The sequence below is a fragment of the Ursus arctos genome, unplaced genomic scaffold, assembly GCF_023065955.2.
Source record: "Ursus arctos isolate Adak ecotype North America unplaced genomic scaffold, UrsArc2.0 scaffold_3, whole genome shotgun sequence".
NCBI lineage: Eukaryota > Metazoa > Chordata > Mammalia > Carnivora > Ursidae > Ursus > Ursus arctos.
The window spans coordinates 35,457,522-35,479,227 of NW_026622985.1; the positions used below are offsets into that span (position 1 = coordinate 35,457,522).

At 36.1% G+C, this 21,706-nt stretch overlaps 1 protein-coding gene across 2 annotated transcripts in view; it reads right to left on the reverse strand.

Annotated features, from left to right (window-relative positions):
* Positions 1 to 315: 315 nt before the first annotated feature.
* Positions 316 to 21,706, reverse strand: part of SGCE (sarcoglycan epsilon) — a 65,788-nt gene continuing 44,397 nt past the window's right edge. The window contains exons 6-11 of one of the 2 annotated variants that reach the window (XM_026505936.4): positions 17,836 to 17,998; positions 15,251 to 15,462; positions 14,287 to 14,313; positions 13,365 to 13,553; positions 3,404 to 3,447; positions 316 to 609 (exon numbers count right to left, since the gene is read on the reverse strand). In XM_026505936.4, the coding sequence (XP_026361721.1) occupies positions 593 to 609; positions 3,404 to 3,447; positions 13,365 to 13,553; positions 14,287 to 14,313; positions 15,251 to 15,462; positions 17,836 to 17,998 (652 nt within the window). In that variant the 3' untranslated portion in view covers positions 316 to 592. The remainder of the gene's footprint in view (positions 610 to 3,403; positions 3,448 to 13,364; positions 13,554 to 14,286; positions 14,314 to 15,250; positions 15,463 to 17,835; positions 17,999 to 21,706) is intronic. The other variant, XM_044386583.3, reaches the window with a different exon arrangement.

The window sequence follows — 21,706 nt, forward strand, 5'->3', positions numbered from 1 at the left end:
ATGGAAACAGGTAATTATGCAGCCCGGCCCATCCTTCATTATCAGATCCATAACTCATAAAACCAGGTCTACCTTAAAACATTCCAAGAAGTAATATATAAAAGAACAGATTAAAACATGCTGTAAGGATAATAGCATTATTTAAATGGGTTGCTCACCTGGAACACAGAGCATTGACATTTTCTATACTTATAGAACATGCGTAATAAAATCTTACTGAATAAAGAATGACCACATGAACCTGTCCCTCGCAACAGAAGATTCCTACTATGTGGAAGGCAATCAAATATTTTCTGAAATAAATTTCACCCAACATTAAGCTTCATTAATAATATTTATTTTAAAGGTCCCTTTTTATTTGTAACAAATATAAAGTCATCAATGTTTTACAAATTGTCAAAAATGCTTTAAGTACCAAAAAAATACATTAGTAAAATGAAAGTTATATTGTGTTATTTGCTATGGACTTAATACGGTCGACATGCATACCATGTGCCAGAAAAGCTCATGCATGAGTGGGAAAGAGAAGAAATGACATATAACTGCTATGCTGTCTGATTACAAATTCATGGCTTCAGTCAGTTTCCGTTCTTCAGGGATACCATTTACCTGGAGTGTGGAAGAACGAACATGAGGCATGAGTTAGGGCGCAGACACTTAGATTTTGAGCAAAATAAAGTATGACAAAGAGTCATTTTCTATCTCCTTAAAGCAATTTAAAATAATTACGTTGACATTACTTGTCTGCATTTAAAAAAAAAAAAAAAAGGAAAAATTCTAAATCAGTCCTCTCCTTCTTGGGCCGAAGCCGTAATGGTTTGTACTTCTCAGAAGGTATGGTCTGAAAATTCCTCCCACAATAAACAAAAAGAATGAGGTTGACTGCGGGATGCATGACTGTACCTTTTAATCGTGGCTTTTTAGAAAATATCGTGTGGGCTGGAAGGGCAAAGAAAATGAGAAAACCTGAAGGGGCATCAAACCTAATGGCTTGGGCCTCGTCCAAAAGGCAGTGCTATTGTCAGCCCGTAACTGCTCTATTATCCCAGCAAGCGCTTAAGTCCAGGATTACAACACCAGCAGCTAGTTCATTTCTTAAACTTTTGGTGATCGTTAAAAAAAAAAAAAAAAAAAAAAACTAAATAAATAAAACAAACTTCAAAATATATTCTTCCCGACAAATTCCATATAAGTAGCTACAAATAAAATTACTTGGTATCCAAGAGACAAAACCTGTGCTTAAATTATCATCATAAAGAAAACTGTGACCTCGCATAGTGCTTTGAGGTACTTGGAAAAAGCAAATTATTATTTCAAATGTGGTTGCCTCTTTGTGGTACTGGGACGACCAGAAAGGAGAGACAGAAAAGCTGCTGTGCCCACGAAAACACAGAAAGAGCACTAAATCCATGCATATGCATACAGAGCAGAATAACTTGGAAACTGGGAAACAAACTATTTTTTCATTCAAACAACAGAATGGGAATAAGGAATGTAACCTGCCCATTCAGCTCTTCCCTCTGGGAGGCATAACTCTATTTGGTTGTGTGTTTATCAGAGGCAGAAACACAACAATCTATCATAATTATAAAAAATGCTAGGGAGGTCGCTCTCCCTTTAGCTACTTACATACTTTAGAGACTCACTGAAAACAACGACAAGAAGAAAACAACCAAGAGGAGATGGTGCACTTTAGTCAATAATGTGCTACAAATTACAGAAAAATATAAGAAAACAAGGAGGTAATAGGCTATTGTATTAACTAAAAAGGAGATCAAAGCTTACTTGACTCAAGCAAAATGCCTGCTCCCCAAAATCTGTTTTAGAAAAATAATCTAGAAAATTGGGTTGAACAACCTAAAATTCCCCTAGGGAAATTCTTTGGCTCTTATCCCATTTGCTTAGGCATAAATTGTCCTTGTAGTTGGAAATGCTGCCTATTACTAAAAACTAGCACATTAACAAGTCTACTTGCTGAAAATCTATACCGCTATCAAATATGTCTCTCTAATATCATCTACTCAGGCTCCCTTATTTCTTCTAATGGGGGAATAAGTAAAATCTGGATTTTTAAAACACACAAATTATTTACTGTTTTACTAGAAACTGTCTCCCTTCTACTCACTGTTTGCATGAAATAATTAAGAATCAGAGGAAAGGCATCTTAGAAAAGAAGTTTATGAATTTAATGAGGGAAACGTAGAAATATTCCTTTAAATGTTTTCTTGTTTAAAAAAAAAGCCAGGCAATTAGTGTTAATAGGGATTTGTTTTTGTCTTTGCTCTTTAGGTAACAGATATTTATAACAAAGCTTGTTCCTTCATCAATCTCCTGAACGCTTACACAGTAGCACCACCACACCAATATATTGAATACCCTTGTTGAAACATGTTAGCATTTAATTAAAACAAGTGATCAAAACTGTGGGGGAAAATTCTGATAAACATTATCTCATAATTAAAATCTGATGAACAACTTTATTATACTTGCCTCAAATCTTTGAAAAGTTGTCAAACGAAAATCTCCTTAAATTCCCGAAAGCAGTAATAGAGAAAATAATTTTTGAACAAAAACATCCAATAAATTTCTATATGTGCCCAAAGTTTTTAAGAGACTTACTTAATAGCTTCCCTGCTACAATACCACTATTCATACTCAGAATTCCACATCCAACTTACATTTTTAAAACTTCTCTTGCTTTTCCAAGAGAGCCACAAAAGGCATTACTGGTTGCCTGGCAATTAGAACTAGGAATCAACCACTAATTAGAAGACAATCATGAATAAGTTATCTACTTGGTACCGAGATGAATGAAATAATTGGCTGTGGAAATTTTTTAGGGACACTTGAAAGAAATAAACTTAAAGAAAGCAAGTCTTAGGGAAATAGAATAGTCAAGGGAGAATCGTCCGCCATCTTGTTGTCACTGGTCATGTTATAACAGCTTTTTAAAGTGGCATTAAAACCAGGCCAACCATTTCTCATTTATCCCCCTGAAGCCTCAGTGATTAGTCACAATGGTTTCCTTTTGTAAGAGTCAGTTTCAAGCTGCTCACTTACTGAGACAAATCCTGGATGCATCCAAGCTAAGAATCTTTCATACCAAGGGGAAGAATAGGGAGCTTCACTGAAGGAAGGGGATTTTATTCAGTCTTCCTTAATTAGACAGGACCTCCATGGATGCTTTTGCTCTAAGATCATTTACCCTGTGTTTATCACTCTGATGCCAATCTATGCAATAATCTAAGCTATTATTCTGAGGTTCTAACTCTGATTAAGGAATGACACAACTGTTTTGCCTTACTTGATGATGCTACCGCTTCATAAATTACATGGTACTATAATAATCTTTTAATCTGTTAGCTTCATACATTAATATCAACTTACTACTTTTAGTACTTACCTGCAGTCTGCTGTTGGGGTATTTGAGTCTGATGTGGCAAGTTCCTAGAAATGATTGACATTTTTGAGTTAAAACTGTTTATATACATGCAAACAGACAGCAGACATACTAGAATGAAAAATTTTATAGCTAAAAAGATCCCCAGAGATCATCTAACATAGCCTACCCGCATGAGTTTATGCATGATAAACCTAAGGTCTGAGAAAGATAAATAATAATATTTGATAACATTCAGAAAGCTCCTACTAAACGCTACGTTCTACTCCACAACAACCCTACGAGGTAGGTATTATTTTTACCAACTTACAGATGAGGAAACAGGCTTAGAGGTCCGAGGCTACATAGCTAAGAAGTGGTGGATAAAGATGTGAACCCAGGGACTCCAGGGCTTGCGCTTAGAACCCGTACACTTTCAGATTCAGGTCTAGAACATACATACATGCTCACACACTCTCCCAGAACAACATACATACCCATTTTCATTCTTTATGCCAAAGCTATGCTCTTCTATCCCTGCCCAGGGAATGACACTGGCGATCCACCCGACTGTACTAGTCAAGATGCAGAAGTCATCATAGACCCTTCCCTTCTTCCATTCCCACATCCCAATCTTGGGAACTCCTAATGATTCTCCTCAATCTCTCCTTGTATCTGTCCTCTTCTTTCCCACCTCTGTTGGTTGAAGCCATCACGCTTTCTCACTTGGAACTTTGCAACTGAGCTGAATTATTTCCTTAGTCCCATTCTTGTTCCCTTATAATCCACTGTGCACATTCCTGTCAGATGACCTTCTAAGACGCACCTCCGATTATGTCATTCAAGCAACACACATTTCATGACTTCCTTATGCCTACCTGCAAATTGAGTTCGGCCCAGAAAACCACCAATATATCTGGTCCCTACTTGGTGCCCCCACCCTGACTGCCTGAAATAGAACCACCGCCACCATGACCATGACCACCTCTTGTACCCAACCAGCTCCCATTTGTCTTTGCAAACTCAACTTAAAATTTGTTACAGTGGACATGAATTACTTTTATAATTTAAAACTATCCCACAAGGAATGTTAATTAAAATTCTTTAACTGATTATTTAATTAAAAAATACCTCAAGTACCACTTGTTCTATGCATCCTCACTCTCTAAGCACTGCCTCCCCGTTAGGTTATCATTTAGTATGGTTTCATACACATGCTGATTGTTGTTGTATTTCTCATCGCATAATGTTTATTGGCCCCAAAGTGCCTTATCAGTAAGAACCCCCTATTTTGTTTAGTCTCCCCAACTGGAAGCATGCAATAAACAATTTTTGGATGAACATGTGCAAAAGTGCAGACACTTAGAAAGATTCACATAAAATACACGTATTTATTAACATTCACACTCATAGTTTCAAATTTTGATATAAAAATTCATTTGCAAAAATGTACAAATCAGATTCTGTGTGGAAGAAATTCTAGGAGTCAGCCCCTTGCTACTAGTAGGGCTAGATCCAAGCCAGGAGTTTTCAGTTTTTTTGTTTCTCTTCAGCAATGGAATTCCTTTTAATTGAATCCTAAGCAGAACTCTTGATGTACAAAAGAGATAAATGTGAGGTTGCCTGGGTTGAAACAAGGGAGCCAGGAATCCCGCCTGCTTTGTTTCTTTTGCCCCACATGCTGGCCCCTAAGGCATTTCTAAGAAACCTCCAAGAAACAGAGTTTGAAAACCATTGATCTGAATCATTTCAGCCAGGCAAATATTATGTTCCAAATACAACGATCTAAAGTGGAAAGCTGTATATGCTAAATACTATTTAAACTCTTAAATTAATCTATAGGAATGTTAATGACTTCGAGTAATTTTTTTTAGATTTTCAGCTCCATTTTATATATATTGTTAGGGAAATAACAAAGTCAATTCTAATTCAATTCGAGGAAGTTACTTAATAGTTCATTCCAATAATTATATTCTTGTTTGCTATTACCTATCAACTCTACTTGTCCTTGTGTGGTCTTACGGAGTACTTTATTTGCTTGTTTATTCTTTCAGTATTTCACACAATGTATTTATACTGGTTTTAATCATGGAAGTAAAAAGATTAACTTATAAACCACAGAGAAAATAAGTTCTAGATTTATAGATGGGAGAACAAACATCTTTAACACAGAAGTCAAAAAACAACTTCATGGGCACTTGGGAGGGGGAGATGAGTTTTGTTTTAACTTCTCAGGTACAACTAATGTGGGCCTATCTGTTCTGCATCAGAAGCTATTACAGCACACCTCACACACACACACACGCACACACACACACACACACACACACACACACACACACTTCATTTCCCATCACCTCTAGCTCTATCCAACCTATTAATGGATTAAGTCAATATATTTTGAGAAAACAAAAATAGTGAAGATGACAAGGAGAGCCTTTCAAAAGCTCTAAATCAAGGATATCCCAAATTCAGAATCAATATTTGGCTAGTAGTTGGAAGCCCCCTCACTCCTGTTGCCCAGCCCAACTTACCCTTCTGCGGACGGCAGTCTAAAAACCACTGATCAAAGTAGATCTCTACCCTGTCATTTCTTCTCTAGCCCCTAATTTCTTTTTTTTCCTCTTCCACTACACTACTAAACTGTCTAAGTAGCAATGGGCTTGGCTAGGTTTGAGGAGAAGGGTTGGTTGAGAAAGTGCCACACCCAAGGTAGCAAGAAATCTGGAAATCTATGAGAAAGCAATGGTGTGACTTTGGTTTAGGGATTTAAAATTACCTGAAATGCATGTCCCAATTGGTTAGGTTTGAACCATGTATATACACTACTTGCAACTTCAACTGAAATATGGATGAGTTCTATAGAAGTGCTTCTGTGTGCAAAAAAGGAGCTCGACAAGAAATATGTGGAGAAGCAACATCCCCAGCATCTCCAGGGTGGGCCGACCTGGCTCTGTGCTCGTGGCTGGCGGCCCAAAACTGTGACTGCAGATGAGCCTGTGAGTGTCAGAGGTCAAATGTCCATGAAGGGCATACTTGAAGTGTGAATTCCACTGAAGAGCTGAAGGGAGGTACCTCATGACAGCACTGCTTCAGGCATACTGGAGAAACTCCTAGGAGTAACTCTGTTCCAGTCAAGCAGACCAGAGGTGAGCAAATGGAAGCATTTCCATCTTCGGTGAAAGCACACGCTGAAGACAATTACACAGGAGAGTGGGGCTGACTTCAAATAGAAGTCCAATAATCCTTCAAAGAAAGGACCTCTATAAAGTCATAAAACTACTTAGAATAATTACGTTATTAATGGACTAATGGAAAGATTATTATGTGTAAACTACATTACATAGAAAAAAGATTTAAGAAAACTGGAGTTCTCTAAATTATTAGCATTAATTATTTTGTAATTTTACTGCCATTAATTACATGCATTTAAATAGAAAATTATGTAAATTAGCCATTGCACAAACTTTATTCTTCAAGGAAGCAAAGGTAGTAACGTACAAATTAATAAATAAGTGATTTGGGGGGAGGACACAATTATTTATTTGTACAACCATTTTAAGGTAATTTGACATTCTTGGGTATCCTGTAGAGTAATTCTGTGAGTTAGGTTGATCACTATCAATACATTATATTCCAGCTTGCTGGAAGACTCAAAAGCAAAGAAAGGTTAAGTGATTTGCATTAAGCCACAGAATCTGTGCCAGGTTTGGAAATAAATGACGTTAGTTTGGCTACGTAGAATACAAAACACTTCTCTTTTGAATTAGTATGGAGCCATTTAACAACAAGTAATATATTTAACAATAGCAGTATATTTTTGGAATTTCCCAATTATTTCAGCAAAATTGCTGTTGCCTAACCATTGAATTTTCTATAATTTTTTTCCAACAAAAATGCCAATTTGGACCCCTTGCCTACTTTTACTAAAGAACCAGGCCATTATTTGGATTAAGGAAGGAAGGACACAGAGAAACTGGAAACATCACTATAATTTTTAATTTCAAAACCTAATTTTAACTAAAATCAGTGTAGAACATACATGGAACATAAATGAGAAAGGAGATATTCATTTATTTCTTTTAGTTATTTTCTCCTGCTTATATAAAGCCAAAAGCAAGCCTACCAAGACTTTAAACTGAAGCAGTACAAACCTATAGAACCGAAAGCCATCAAAGAGATATTGCATCCATTGCTGATTAAAAAAAAAAAGAAAAGTCAATGGCTCTGAAATATCCTTGGCTGCTTGACCGTTCTTGTCAACAGGAAACCATTATCTTGGTCTCCTAAAACATTCTCTTCAACTGATACTAACTTTCATCGAAACCTAATTTTTTATTTATGAAATTTTACCAAAGTTAGTTCTCATTATTACCAAGGGGAAGACAAATGGAAAAATACCTTAAACAAGAGCTAAAATGATTTGTTACTACATCTTTAATTAGAAGACTTAATTCTAGTTTTATATTCGTTAATGTATAAAAGATTAAGCACAACCTACCTCCTGTTTTGAGGGAGACCCAATTACTCTGGATTAGGTATCATGTTTAGTATAATGAATAAGGAAAATTTTCATGTAGACAATTAAAATCTCTCTAGAAAATCTTTGGGCACTTTTCCCTATTATTCATTATGTAAAATCTTCTATGACGATGCCTCGCATTCAGGAAAAATCAATTGATGTTGATGTTGGTATGAGAAAAGAGTAACAAGGAAGTAGATCTACCCCCTAAAAAAACACACAATACATTACAAATTTTAGAATAAATTCTTTTTTAGAAAATGGAATATCTGAAATCCTCCGGCCAATGCCTCCCATAAAAGTGCAAAATTACAGTTTCCCAGTGGTTTTGCGTTTTTTGAGACTCCGAATTTCTCTATCCCATTCAGTACTAATCAGTACTCATCTCTCACTTCTCTACACCATTTTCTTCAGGCAGCTGAAGGAGGTGCGAAAAGTCTTGAAGCTGATACGTGTAAACCCACAAACATCCCCACACTCTAGATCAAGCACCCGGACCGCCTCTTTCACACTCTTCCTTTGTATAGACCTCTTAGGGAGGAATCAGGAGACACCCTTCCTCTTTTAAATCTCCAGGTGGAGGAGTGTGAGTAACAACCCCTTCCCCACCTCCACCCCCCAAAGAAACACCAAGCTGGCTTTCCCAAACCCTCAAACCTAGCTCCTTCAAGTATTTTATTCAGGGATGCTCAACCCTTTTTCCCGCTCCACCTGACTCACACGTCCACCGGATTCCAAGTCCATGGAACTAGGGCCCTGGGATCTGCACTGTAAGAGCTCCACAGGTGAATGCGATCTGCAACATGGTCTAGAAACGACCAGGCTAGACTCTCTCGCAACATACCTTTTAGGACCTAAACTTTTATGACTTGGAATTTGGTTTTCTTCATTTAAATCATGACAAAGGTTTATTTTCAAGGTACATCAGTCAATCTGTAAATATTTTAAGTTAAATCTTTGCTCAAAAACATAACCCCTAATCACAACAATGATTCTCTGGGCAAAGCAGATTTACTTTTAAGAATTACTTTATGGAGCGCCTGGGTGGTTCAGTTGGTTAAGCGTCCAACGCTTGATTTCCACTCAGGTCACGATCTCAGGGTCATGAGATGGAGCCCTGCTGGGTGTGGAGCCTGCTTTAGATTCTCTCTTTCCCTTTGCTTCTCCCCACCCTGCTCGTGCTCTCTCTCTCTCTCTCTCAAAAAGTAAAAAATAAATTAAAAATAAATTTTTAAAAAGAATTATTCTATAATTAATCTCCAGCAATGAATGGTAATAGGGGGACAGCCTGTAAGGAGAGAAGTTCTTCTTACTGTTAATGGTAACATGTATTCACTGAACTGCAAAGATAACTGATTAAGTACAGATGCAAAAAGCCTGACTTATTAGGGGATGGGGAACATTCGACAGAATATGTGGCTAGTGCTCTTCAAGACTGTCAAGGTGGTGGGGAAACGAGGAAGGTCTAAAAAACTGCCCAGGCCAGAGGAGAGTAAAGAGACATGCCAATTATTGTGTCCTCGACAAAAATCCCAAAACAGAAGAAGGACAATAGGGGAAAAACTAGTGAAATCTCATGGGGCACCTGGGTGGTCAGTTAAGCCTCCAACTCTTGGTTTCAGCTCAGGTCATGATCTCAGGGTCCTGGGATTGAACCCTGCGACGGGCTCCACACTCACTCAGCTGGAGTCTGCTTCAGATGCTCTCTCTCCCTCTCCCTCTGTCCCTCCCACTCATGCTGTTTCTTTCTCTCACTCTCTCTCAAATAAATAAAATCTTAAAAAAAAAACACAGTGAAATTTCAAATTATTTAAAAAAATAATCTGAAGTCTGCTTAACAGTAAAGCACCAATGTTGGTTTCTTAGTTGTGACAAATGTACAATGGGAGAAAGTGGGTGAGGGATCTCTGAAAACTCTGTTATCTTTGTAACTTCTCCGAGCCTCAAAAATCATTCCAAAATTAAACAGTTATTAATAAATGCATTAGCAAATATCAAACTAAATTGACCTTACATTTCTATACTATGTGATCATTTTAACAGCCTGTTTCTATTGCCTCTGTAATCTGTAATGTAGAAGAAACACCGTCCAAAATGAATTGTCCCTTCCAAGCATGTGCTCCATCTCCTGGTCCCTCTCCAGGTTCCCTTCCCGCTACCTGTCCAATCCCTTGCCTATAACCTGGCCCAGAGATCCTTGAGTTCAATGACTACATTATCTTTGACATAATAGCAAGATAAGCAAATAATCGAATCTCAGTTTTTACCTAATTTAGCTTTGCCTCTTATCCATACCTCGATTTTATCACCTACAAATGATTAAACATTTTTTTACTGTCTAAGGTATGGTACCAGTCTAGAGTCCTGTGAAGCACTGTGCCAAAAAGAAAATATTCCTGTGTAACTGACAAATAATGGTAGCAGCCCCTCATCAAACAACTGTTATGAGTTCTCTTTACCTCGCACTGTTCTAGGGTTCTCTAGACCTCCTAGACTGACTTGTTTAAAGGACCCAAGCAAATTTCCATGCAGCTCTGAAGGAAAGCTTTGAATGTCCTTGAGTCTTGCTTAGAAGCCAACATAAACTTTCAGCCATGTCCTTATGCCTGAATATTTCCGGGGTTGAGTCTGAAGAATAAACATGCCACACCATTTATGAATCAGTAAGGTTATTATGAATATAGGAAGATGAAATGCATGCCCTTTTAAGAAGGGTTAATTAACAAATACCAGGCAGCATTCTCCAAGCATGCACTAGGTTATCAAGTACTGTAACGCCTCATCAAATATAATATCTCATTTTAATGTGGAGAATTCAATTCAATCCGAATGACCAAAATATGTATGTATGTATGTATGTATGTATGTATGTATGTATGTATGTACTTGGTGCTGAAATAAAACTTTAAAAACAGGGCCATGCTTTTAAGGTAAGGAGTGAAAGCCGAATTTGCGTAAAGGACAGCTGTGACGAACCTGATACAATGAATTTCCCTATTCTCTGGCATGGTTGGAAAATGAGGTTAATCACATATTCTGGCTTATAGGGAGTTACCATAGAGACAGTGCACATATTATCCATTTCCAAGAATAAAAGAAAGATAATATACACTCAACACTGAAACTACACCGAATGTAATTTAATTTCCCTCTGATGAGTCAGACGTACTTGATGATCTCGCAGTGCCTCAGAATAATCATTGTGCACATCGTCAATTATCTATCTACCCTATTTATATAGAAGTGCTAGTTAATGGAGTTTTTCCATTAGCAGAAATCTGAATAATGTGAAGGTTTTCTGGACTTAGAAACACATATATGGTCAAATTGTCACGAGTTCAATAGAATAACCTATTGCATTTGCAAATAGAGAGATCTCATCAACATAATGACAGTTGATGGGGCTGTGGAAGGACCAGGAAGATGTATTTGGTTGTAAACTAGATAGAAAATTTCTTGTGTTTGTATATGAGCAGAAACATTGCAAAATCCTAACCACAGAAAATCAAAATAATTTTTAAGGAGCTACTCTCATTCTCAACATCTACGGTTAGAAAGCATATCTAAATGACGCCGCCTTTTTCTTGCCCTTAAATTTCACTAGCAGCAGAGTTTTACTGATTTACAAACATATTTAAGTCCCTTACTCATTATAATGAATATTTCTATATTCCAAAACTTGATAGCCTTGTTATTTTGTCAATAGCAGCATTTCCCAGACTATGTTCTTTGAAGAGTTACCTCTTCTGGCCTTTTTCCTTGGATTCATGAAGCATATCAACACTCAAGGCCTCTGAGAACCCTTGTAGTTTTAAAACAAACAAACAAACCAAAAAACTGTTTCTCAAGTATATTTGACCATTTCATTTTTGAGAATATATATCAACATTTGAAGAATATATACCTACACTTCACTAGTACTCTTGGGTAAAGAAAATATGAAATGGTAGTCTAAAAGAATTTTAAAATTCTTTCCATTTGGAATTTAATGATAAGGCTGTTCATATTTTCATCTTAAAAAAGCAGGAGAGATTGCTAAATTGTGGGCTATTGTAATATTCTTGAAATTATACTAATTTTTTTCATCAGTATCTAATCCTGATAAAGTGGGCTTTAGGATGACCCACTAACCATCAGAGAACACAGAAATCTATCCCTTCCGTTCAGTACAACTAAATTTTGTGAGACTTTAATATTCACATCCCTGATCGAATATTAATGTTTCTAAAACTCAAAATGTTAAATGTATGTCATTTTCTCCACTGTCAATCAGCCTTCAATTACTTACACATACGTGCACACATAAACACAAACCTTAGCCTATTCAACAGTAAGTAAATAATGTTAGAGAAGTTTAGGAAAATACAATACTCTCAGATTTCTGAAGTACTTTGGACAAATTTATCAAGTCTGACTATCTATACTACTCATAGTAATTACTGTTTAATCTCCAAATCACCACATACCTTTTGCACGGTTACAAAACCAGCATTTGCAATGGGAAAATGTTTGCATCCAGTATGGTTCCCAGATAAATCTTCAATCAGTAAGAGGTTACCTGTATATCATACCCTAAGGTTTATGTGGTGGGGGAGGTAGATTTTTTCGATAATCATCATATTCACAAAAGTAAAGTGAAAAAGAGGAGGATCTCAAAGGCCAACCTGTGACTTCCTTAGGAAACTGAATTTAACCCATTTTAATATATGGTTAAAATGGGGGGGGAAGAGCCATGTTCTTAAAAATAAATGGCAATTTTACCTACAATTCCCTTATATTAAAATTGATCTTCTAGGCATATAATGTGGGTTCTCAAAGAGCAACCGGGCAATTTCCTTAACCCCTTGCCCCCCATAGGTACCCCTTACAAAGGCTTCTTCCAGGTTTTCTGATCATAGTCCTTCCAGCACTACAAAGGTTGGCACTAATAAATTGTACTTATAGGCAAAATTGGAACTACTCACTTTGATATACAAGCAGATCACAAGAAATAATATAAAAACCTTTTATCCTGAGGCACAAGAAAATTAGATTAAATAGAGGTGTGGCAGTAACATCAAAAAAATAGGTTAACAGAACCCAATAATTCTAATAATGGTTCTAAAAAATAATCAATTTGTTATGCTTTAGGATATGCATCTCTTTTCACAATTAACTCATCTTTGAGCACACATTAGTTTGTTAGCAGTGTCAATTTCTTAAATATTAAGGTGAATGTCATCTTGTTTCAATTAGTGTAGGAAAAAAAATGCATTTCCTGAAAGTAATCCTTTATATTTGGGTCAGTACCATGGGGTTGGGATCTACACTAGCCATGTCCTTTTGGTATTTTCTCTTAGAGTTATAAACAAACAAACAAACAAACAAACAAACAAAAGCAACAATGAAAAGTTCTGGTCTTTATGGAAATTAAGTGGATACATTCATGCATATTAATCATGACAGGAGCACATGGATACTTACTGCTGCGTTTGCATCAGGGGCATATTCGTGCTCTCATAACTGTCCGTGTGCAGAGGAGGTATGATCTCCCCAGTTACGGGGTGAAACACAGGAAGTGTTGACAGGGGCCATGCTATCTCTCTATTCTTGGACATGTCACGAAGCTCTTTGGTAGATTTCTGAATAGCACTATGATGGACCAGCTGGATGCTAGATCGAAAAGAAAGAAAACACACACATATTTAAAATCAAATATTAGCCCGATGGGTCATCAGATTTGAAACAGTTACGAATTTTTTTAATTCTTAAAAGAAGACATTATTGCATTTTGGGCGTTCTACAAGTTATCTCTGAAAGAGATGCAGTTCACATGCTTTCAACATGGCAAAACTGAACACTGTAAACTAATTTTTAAATAAACGTGTCTTGCATGAGACTAAGCTATAAAGCATTGTGTTAATGTTATAGCCCTAAGTAACAAACTGGTATGCTATTTAATTTCTACAATTAAGATGAAACTACCATAGCTTTTATATTGTTGCTTCTGATGGGGCATTTATAAATACTCACAGAAGTTTCATTTTATGGTAGGTTATTACTGTAGATTCAGGAAAACGTGTATGAAAGGTCTTTTCATCTGTTCTCTGGTTTATAGAAATGCAGATTGGGAAATCACATCATATAAATGGCAAGTTAATATTCTGAATCTGAAATTTTAGGTTTAATTTTTATCTACGTAATCTTAGTTTTCAAACCCTTTTTATTTTTAGTCTCTACCCCTCCTCAATATCTCTATTTAGAAAGCAGCTTTCACATTCATGAAGTAAACTATGAAAGATGACGAATGATGAAATCAAAGCGTGACACACATGTATGGAGCGTGATGAGCAACTGAGAAGTGAAAAAACATGATAAAGAAAATAACAGGAAAGAAGACACTTACTCTGGTGTTTGCATGTTTCTCTTTTCCCTAGAAACAAAACAAAATTTATGAATTAAATAATAGCATTGATATTTGGAACATTAAGACTATATGCTCATGGGATCTTGCATGATGTGGAAATGCTGACATTGTTACTATTAAATGCAACCAGGCAGCATTTGCCACCAGGTTTATGACAGTATGTGGATGAGCACACATACAGAGATGGAATACTGATGAGAAACGCACAGAAAAATGAAAAAAAAAAAATGGAGATTAAGAATCAGGCTCTTGGAAATAAATTCTATGACATAATGAAATCAGGCTACATGTAAAAAATGGAAGAATTTGTTACTTGCTGCTTTACTAATTTTTTATCCTTTGCTTTGTTGCCCTGACTTCCAGATAATCTTGGGAGATTATTTTAATTGACACAGATGTCCTGAAAGTGCTAGCTATTCATGAAGTGAACACCCATTACTCAAATTATACTCTTATTTTCATTAATTTACTCCTAGGTTTATATGTATACATACGTATCTTTTAAACATTTAGATTATGTCACCCGTTTGACAGAACAATTTCAAGGAGAATTCTGACCATCACTTCTGATCAAACTAAGACAATTTATTTACTTAAAGTGTAATTACCATGTCAATAGATTCCACAGTCTCTGCACAAAATGGCTTATATAACCAAAAGAGCTAGCCTCAGTTATTCTTGGGACTGTTTTGCCAGCATGAGTTTACATCTAGCCTTAATAGTTGTTGAATAAAGTAATTATAGCCCCTAATTTAATTTACTAGACTCAAAACTATTTTAATTCATTTTAAAGGAATAAAGTACTGTAGTTTGACTTGAACACAATTTCAATTAATTTATAAAGTGTTTTATGAACCAAATGAAACTTGGCTTTTAATGGAATCTTATATGTTGTTAACCTAGTAGGCTCAATAATTTTTTATTAGTGTTTTAAAGTACTCACACTCCTTCCCGTCGGCAGCACATGATATAAGCAAGTATTAGAAAAAGGACCAGTGCTACCGCCGAGGGCACAGCCAGTGTAATTAGGAAATCCGTGTAATAGTCTCTGCTTTTCAAAGAATCAGAAGGGGGTTTGTACTCTCCACCATCAGGTAAGATCCCCTCTCCTCGAATCACTTCCTGATAGGTGGACACTTGCTTTGTTTTATCGACCTGATATAAAAGAAGACAATTACACATCAAATTAATAGCTGCAAACATTAGGAGAGTCGAAGACTAGACATATCAAAACTTTCTTTGACACATTTCTAAAAAGCCGTCTTTTCCAATTACGTGATCGTCTTGAACTTGCCATTGTTTACGGGAGCTAGGAAGAAGTACTGAACAAAAGTAACAGATTCAGGGGCTTATGTTGGCCGACTTCCTATGCCCTTTCCACAACATACAGACATATGTACATGAACCATACACAATAAATGTATGTATGTATGTGGTTGTTCTTTCCAGTTTTCTTCCTTTGAAGCAGAAGTCCTTCATTCTACATGTACATTTCTTGTTTCCTAGGGATGAACTTCTAGTGCAGATGCTAACCAACCACGAACTGGTAGACAACCAGGTATGCGGGTTTGGTTTCTAAGGTTAATTTCTAAATGGTTACAACCTTGATCTTTCTTTCTGCTGTCCAGCTGACAGAAGTGATTTGGAGGAAAGGCAGCCTAAGGAACATGTAACTCATCCAACACTATAGTTCTACCAAATTCGATCCCAGGGTCAAGAAATGCACATTGGCGCTGTATTAATTTACTCCACATTCATTGAACTGTTTTCACTGAATTGCATTTAATTTTGTTGTGGTTTTTATTGAAGGACACTGTAAAAATAGCCATGTGAAATTTGTCCTCCGAACACCCTCCCCTCAGAATATGTGGGGAGAATGATTCGTGGCATTTCTCGTATCCTCTAAAAAAAAAAAAAAAAAACCACTTGAAGAATTTTGTCAAGAATAATACAGTGCTAGTGAAACCTTTACTTTCTTCCAAGGAACTGATGCTCTGCCTCCTTTAAGAAGGAGAGCTAAGTAACTGATGAATTTCTTCTTTTAATCCTGGACGTAAGAAGCTTGTTGTTAAACTTGACCTTGGGCTTATTTTTTTAAATAAAGTTCACGTCCTGGTCTTCCATTTCTTTTCTATTTTATTTATTATGTTTATTGCTTGACTATTTCATTTAAGCCTCCTGATATCTTCTGTGGTAAGATGTGACACATAAATAAATACACATAAAATAAAAAAATGAAAATCCCAATCTTTCCATTTATAAAGTCTTACCATAGAAACTAAGAGTTTCAAAGCATAAGTCATCTTTTAAAACGTCAGAAATTAGGTAGTATTCCTAAACATAAACAATTGACAGCACAAACACAAGTAAAATGGCGTTGTCAGGGCCCACTGTCTGCTGACTCCGGTTACAGGTACCTACTCGACTTATGACTGTGGTCACTCAGTCTTTGGCATCCTTGTATGATTAGCACCATGACGGAAATAGCAAGCTTTGCAAATTCAACATTTCTCTATAATGCATGTAACAGCTCAATAATTTTACTTGATTTAAGAAGACAAAGAAAGAAAATTATTTTCCTAAGACACAGTCACATAAAAAGAGGAGTCTGGGGCCAAGGGTCACAGGTGCTAAGTGCTATGACGTGAATACTATGTTCTCCTGTCCTGGATCTGGAAAGTTGCCTGCAGTTGCTTCTCTAAGACACGAAGTGACAGTTGTGTTTATGTGTCAATAACTTTGTTCAAATGTCAACTTTAAACTTAGATCTAATTCACTCACCACCAATCATCAAGAGTTGACAGAAGTTAAATCTAAAGGTCACTAAAGAAGTAAAACAACTTACCAATATTCCAGAAAGCAAGATCAAAAAATAATATAAATTTTCTATGAAATATTACATATATATATCAATATATCAAGTGTATATGAAACCTTATCTACACTGTCTTAAGTTTTTTTAGCATCCTAATTAAAAAGTAATTTAGAAAGAGATATTTAATATTTATGGGGCTGTGGGTAACATTCTAATTTTGCTCACTTGGAATTTTTTCTTATCCTTGAACTTGCCCTACAATTTGAATTTTTAGGACACCGACTTATAGCACAATATTGCTTTATTTTCAGATGTACTATTGTACCCCAGTCTCTCCTTCCATAGTGGGTAATGGCAGCATATTTGAGACTTACTTCACATGTCACACTGGCTCTGTAATCTACCCCAGCTTAGCAGCCACCTGGATATGGGGGGTGGGGGGGTGGGGAGTGGTCATTTGGACCACCTGCCAAGCTAATGCAGCCCCAACAACTAATCAAGGGTAGACTGAGGACAAAAGCGGAGATACTCTCTCCTAAACGGATGCAGTGTCAACGAGCTTGCCAAATTCTTTAAGTCAAGGGAAGTCAATTGCGTTAACAAACTAAACCCAGGATTTGTTTCTAAAAGCAATTCAGGTTTTAGTCAAATGTTATCTCCAGCCACATCACTTCCTATTTTATTTGCAAAAACAAAATAAAATAAAAACTCACCAAGGAGATTTTGCACCAGTCAATGTAAAACTGAGTACGGAATTTTTTATCACATGTTATCACAGGCTCCATTTCTTGACTGCATCTCAATTGATTCTGTGGATTTTCAACTTCTCGTAAACAAGAAGAAAACGGTACATCGGCACCAACCATGACATAAACGCTGCAAAAATGTGAAACTCTCAGGTTATCCTTTGAGAAAATTGGAAACACTGAAAAACAATCTACCCTGAAAGCAGGATTTATCCTTTTGAATTGAGGGATTATCTAGAATCATCCCTAAGGTAGCGGCCTGGGCTTTAAAGGCAGTGATTCATGTAGGAGCTGCCTTCCATTCTTTCCTTTATTCAACCAATATTTACTGAGTGCTTCAGTGTTCCACACACTCTTTTGATTCTAGGTTAATTTCTAAAAAAAATTTTTCATCCTATTTATTTTAATTCAAAGTAAGCATGTGTCTGTTATATTATGATTACTATGTTTGGTAAATTACTTACCTTGAAAAACTACTCTTAAAGTAAATTATTTAGAAAGAACACGATCACTAAACCAATAAATAATTGTAGGTAATAAATCTCACTTGATTTCATTTTAATAAGATGATGAAATTACATCTCTGGAGCTTTAGGCACTTAGCTATTTGACACAAGAGTTCTGTCTGTCAGCTTTTCTACTGCACAGACCCCTACTGTTAGGTCTCCTACTATAAGATCTCTCACTCTTTTATCCAAGAAATTAATCTAAGAGAAAAACTATTATTTGGTACGCACAAATTAGGCAAGCAAAATTTATTTTCTTGGTGTGTATCTTAGTAATGAGGGGGAAAGAGCTCTACTTAATTAGTAAGAGTTTCACACAAAAAAAGAGAAGTTAGTGATAAGAGCATTGAAACAATCTTGAAGCAGCTCGAGAAAAGGGAATCTCATAGGTCTTTCGAAAGAAGAGAGAAAACCAGGAAATTACTCTAAACGAATATTTCTTTTCCTAATGACAATGCTACAGCTACTTATAGAATGAAATAAACCCATCAAAATTCTAGCTGTCTTCTTTGCAGAAACGGACAAACTGATCCTAAAATTTAAAAGGAAACTCAAAGAACCTAAAATAAGCACAAAAAATTCTTGAAAAAGAAAAACAAAGTTGGAAGACTCACAATTACCGATTTTGAAACGTACTACAAAGTAACAGTCATCAAAACCATCAGCAATAGTAATCCAGCGTAAGGATCGACATGGAGATCAATGGAATAAAATTCAAAGTCCAGGAATAAACTCTTACGTTTAGGAAATTGATTTTTGTCACAAGTGCCAAGATAATTCAATGGAGGAAAGGACAGTCTTTACAACAAATGGTACTGGCACAACAGGGTATCCACATGCAAAAGAATAAAGGTGGGCCCCCACCCCATACCATATAAGAAAATTAATTCAAAATAGATCAGTGACTTAAATGTAAGAGGAAAACTATTAAATTCTGAGGAAAAAAAGGTATACATTTTCATGACCTTGTATTAGGCAGTGGTTTCTCAGCTATGACACCAAAAGTTCCAAAGGTCACAATCAAGAAAGTGAAAAGGGAACCCATGAAATGAAAGAAAATATTTGCAAATCGTTATGTCTAATAAGGGAATTGTATCTATAATATATAAGGGACTCTTACAACTCAATAACAAAAAGACAAATAATCCAATTTAAAAATGGCAAGGGCTCTGAACAGACATTTCTCCAAAGAAGTATACAAATGTCCACTAAGTGCATGACAAGATGTGCAACACCCTTAGCCCTCAGCAAAAGAGGAATCAAAACCACAGTCAAAACCACTGTTTCACATCCATTAGGATGGCTGTAGTGAAAACACAGACAATAAGAAGTGCTGGGGAGGATGTGGAGAAACTGGAACTCTCCTACTCTGCTGATGGCAAGGTAAAATGGTGCAACTGCTTGGGGAAGCAATCTGGAAGTTCCTCAAAAAGTTGTATACAGAGCTACCGTATGAACCAGCAATTTCACTCCTAAGTATATATCGTAAGAGAAATGAAAATAGATGTCTATACAGACACTTGTACATGAATGTTCACAGCAACATTATCCATAGTAGTCAGAAATGGACACAATCCAAATGCTCACTGATGAATGAATAAAAGGTGGAATATCTATACAATCAAATATAACTCAACCATAAAAAGAAACGAAGTACTGATATGTGCTACAATATGGATGAACCCTGAAAACAATAGTGTGGGTAAGTGAAAGAAGCCAGTCACAAAAGACCACATATTGCATGATTCCATCCATATGAAATGTCCACAGTAGGCAAATTGATAAGGAGAGCAAGTAAACAGTGGTTGCCTAGGGCTGGGAGGGTGCTGCTGGTGGTAAGTGAGTGCCAATGGGTATGGGACGAAGGTGCAGGGATGATGAAAATGTTCTAAAATTGATGGTGATAATGACCGCACAACTTTGGGATTAAGCTAAAATCCATTGAGTTGTATGCTTTAAATAGGTGAATTGTGTAGTATATGTATTATATCTCAATAAAGCTGTTATTTTTTAAAATGAAATTAAGTGAAAGTGCATCACAAAATTCAAAGCTATGTCAATGCAAGTATGAACTCACACCCTGAGTTGACAACTGTGTCCCAGAGTTTGATTACACAAACTCATTTGGTTGTTCTTTATGTCAAATTTATATTTGGACTTAAAGATTCATTTGAAGGAACATTTTTTTTTCAAAAACTATGGTGTCCTTGGGAGATAAACAGTATATAATGGGCTAAAGCTAAAGATGAAAATAAAAATCAAAAATTCAGAACAAAAGTGTATATGAGAAACCATTGGTAAAGTATTTAGATGATCAGTGAATATAAATATATTCCATTTAAAACAAGTTCTCACTTGTAAGCTTCACATAAAGTCAATTTCTATTCCCTTATTAACTGCCTAACCAAGACCATATATCTCCTTAATAATTGTGGCATATATAAATACAGAAATGAGTATTTTTTACACCTGTTAACTTGCTTTAACATGACATTGATTTGCATTTATAATTAGTAAGATTTTAAATTAATTCACTTCAAGATAACATAAATGGGCATAAGAGTTTTTGGTGCTATGAAATGTTTTCTTTTTTTCCTCAAATGATAAAAGCAATATAAAAACATTCCATAAAACCTGGGGTATAAAAACAGAATTAATTTATATTACCAAGATCACTATTTTCATTTTCCAATGCACCTTGCAAAATGTTTTTCAAATGCATATATTTTAACCTAATTGCAATCATCTCTAAAATACAATTTTGTACCCTGCTTTTTCCCTTAATGCGTCATAAGCATTTTCCATATTGTACAGTCTTTGTAATTATAGATTTATGGCAATATAATTTTTTAAGTGCACATGATTTATTCAACAATTACTTCAGAGTTGGACATGTAAGTTGCTTCCAATTTTTTTGATGTTATAAATAATATTGCAAAGACTATCTCTGTGCGTATTCTTTAATGTTACAATCTTAGATGCCTAGAAGTAGAAACATTTTTATGACAGTTGACACATACTGCCAAGTTACTTTCACCTCTACTTGGATGATCCATAGGCTTCACAAACTTAATATGTTCCGAACTGAGCTCATCATCACCCCACCCCACCTTCACCTGTTCCTCCTTTTCCATCTTCTCTCCAGATGATTGGCATGGCCAGATGCTCAAGCACCATCATCTTTGACTCCTGTCCTTCTTTCCGCATATTCAATCCATCATCAGTCTCTGACATTTACCCCAAAAGAGCTCTCACATGCACCTGTCCACTTTGTTCCATTTCCCTTACACCCTAGTTCTGATCACCATCGCTTTCCACGGGGCATGAAGCAA